At 48.6% G+C, this 1,167-nt stretch overlaps 1 protein-coding gene across 1 annotated transcript; it reads left to right on the top strand.

Annotated features, from left to right (window-relative positions):
- Positions 1 to 2: 2 nt before the first annotated feature.
- On the top strand, positions 3 to 1,133 carry TM35_000671200 (uncharacterized protein; the record flags this gene model as incomplete). Its single annotated transcript, XM_029031140.1, has 1 exon — positions 3 to 1,133. A coding segment is annotated over one exon (1,131 nt), but the record flags the coding sequence as incomplete, so codon positions are not given.
- Between the last annotated feature and the right edge of the window lie 34 nt (positions 1,134 to 1,167).

The following is a 1,167-nucleotide window of genomic DNA, read 5'->3' as shown; positions in this document are numbered from 1 at the left end:
CCGCTGCTGAGAGCGAGTGGCTTACATGCGGTGCGGGCAGCCGTGTGTCTGCATGTGGGAAGTACGCAGACCTCTGCCGCCAGCGTACCGCAAGAGCAGCAACCACAACACAAACAACAAGGACTACTGTTAATGCTGGACAGCCAAAGGCGGTGATGGCGATAGCAGGTGGTGAAGGTAATATGAGTGTTGAAAGTGTTTTTGAAGAATACGGGGATGGTTTTTATGCCAAACGTAAAACTGGAGGCGGTTCGGAAGATCATAGTGGTGGAGCTCAGCAGCAATTAGTTAATCGTGCAGAAAACGAACGTGATACTGTAACAGAGTTGACGCAACCCACCCTAGCAGGTCATAGTGGTGAAGCTCAGCTGAAAGTAGGTGGTTTTGGAGAAAGTGGTAGAGATGAATCAGAGGTGACCCTTCCCACCACAGTGGCTCATCGCCCTGAAGTATCTGGTATGGGTGTTGGGGACAACCATTCTCAAGATCTTGCCGGTGATTCCCTTGGTCCTGGAGAAAGTGCAGTGCACTCTTCAACAATAGATCAACAAAATAACAAGGGTCCAACGAGTGATCCTGCTCAAGACGCTGGTAGGAATACTGGGAGTTTACCAGATGGAAGTGAGGCTGCAGGGAGGACCTCTTCTTCACAAGGTGCTACGATTAATGATTCTTCGAGCACAGAAAATCAAGTAACAGAAGGGAGTACATCGACAACTGATAATGTTTCACTTGGTGTCTCAACTGACTCTCCGGACAGCAGTAACCCTTCTCAAGCATCAGGTACGACTGCACCTAATTCTATTTCTGCTGCAGACTCACAAGAAACTACTGCCACTAACGAGAGTACAGATACCAGTGGTTCTGGTGCAGACATGGGTGAGGGTGCGAAAACGGAAACAGAAGAAAACACTTCCACTACTCAGCCAAGCCCCGAGGACAATACCACAGAAGCACCAACCACAACTCTATCTTCATCTCCTGTACCCAACACAGAGATTAACAGCAGCATTGCCCCCATTGTACAGAAGAATGCCAATGCTAATGTTGACAGCAGTGTCAATCCTGTGTGGATGCGCACTGCAGCACCGCTGATGATTGTGGTTGTGTTGTTCTCCGCTACAGTGTACTGAACGGTGGGACTCATCTGAGGACAAATAATAATAA

This window comes from Trypanosoma theileri (assembly GCF_002087225.1).
Source record: "Trypanosoma theileri isolate Edinburgh chromosome Unknown TM35_Tth_67_V1, whole genome shotgun sequence".
In the NCBI taxonomy this organism is placed as follows: domain Eukaryota; phylum Euglenozoa; class Kinetoplastea; order Trypanosomatida; family Trypanosomatidae; genus Trypanosoma; species Trypanosoma theileri.
The sequence above is the reverse complement of the archived record's forward strand: the minus strand, read 5'-3'. Positions and strand labels throughout refer to the sequence as shown.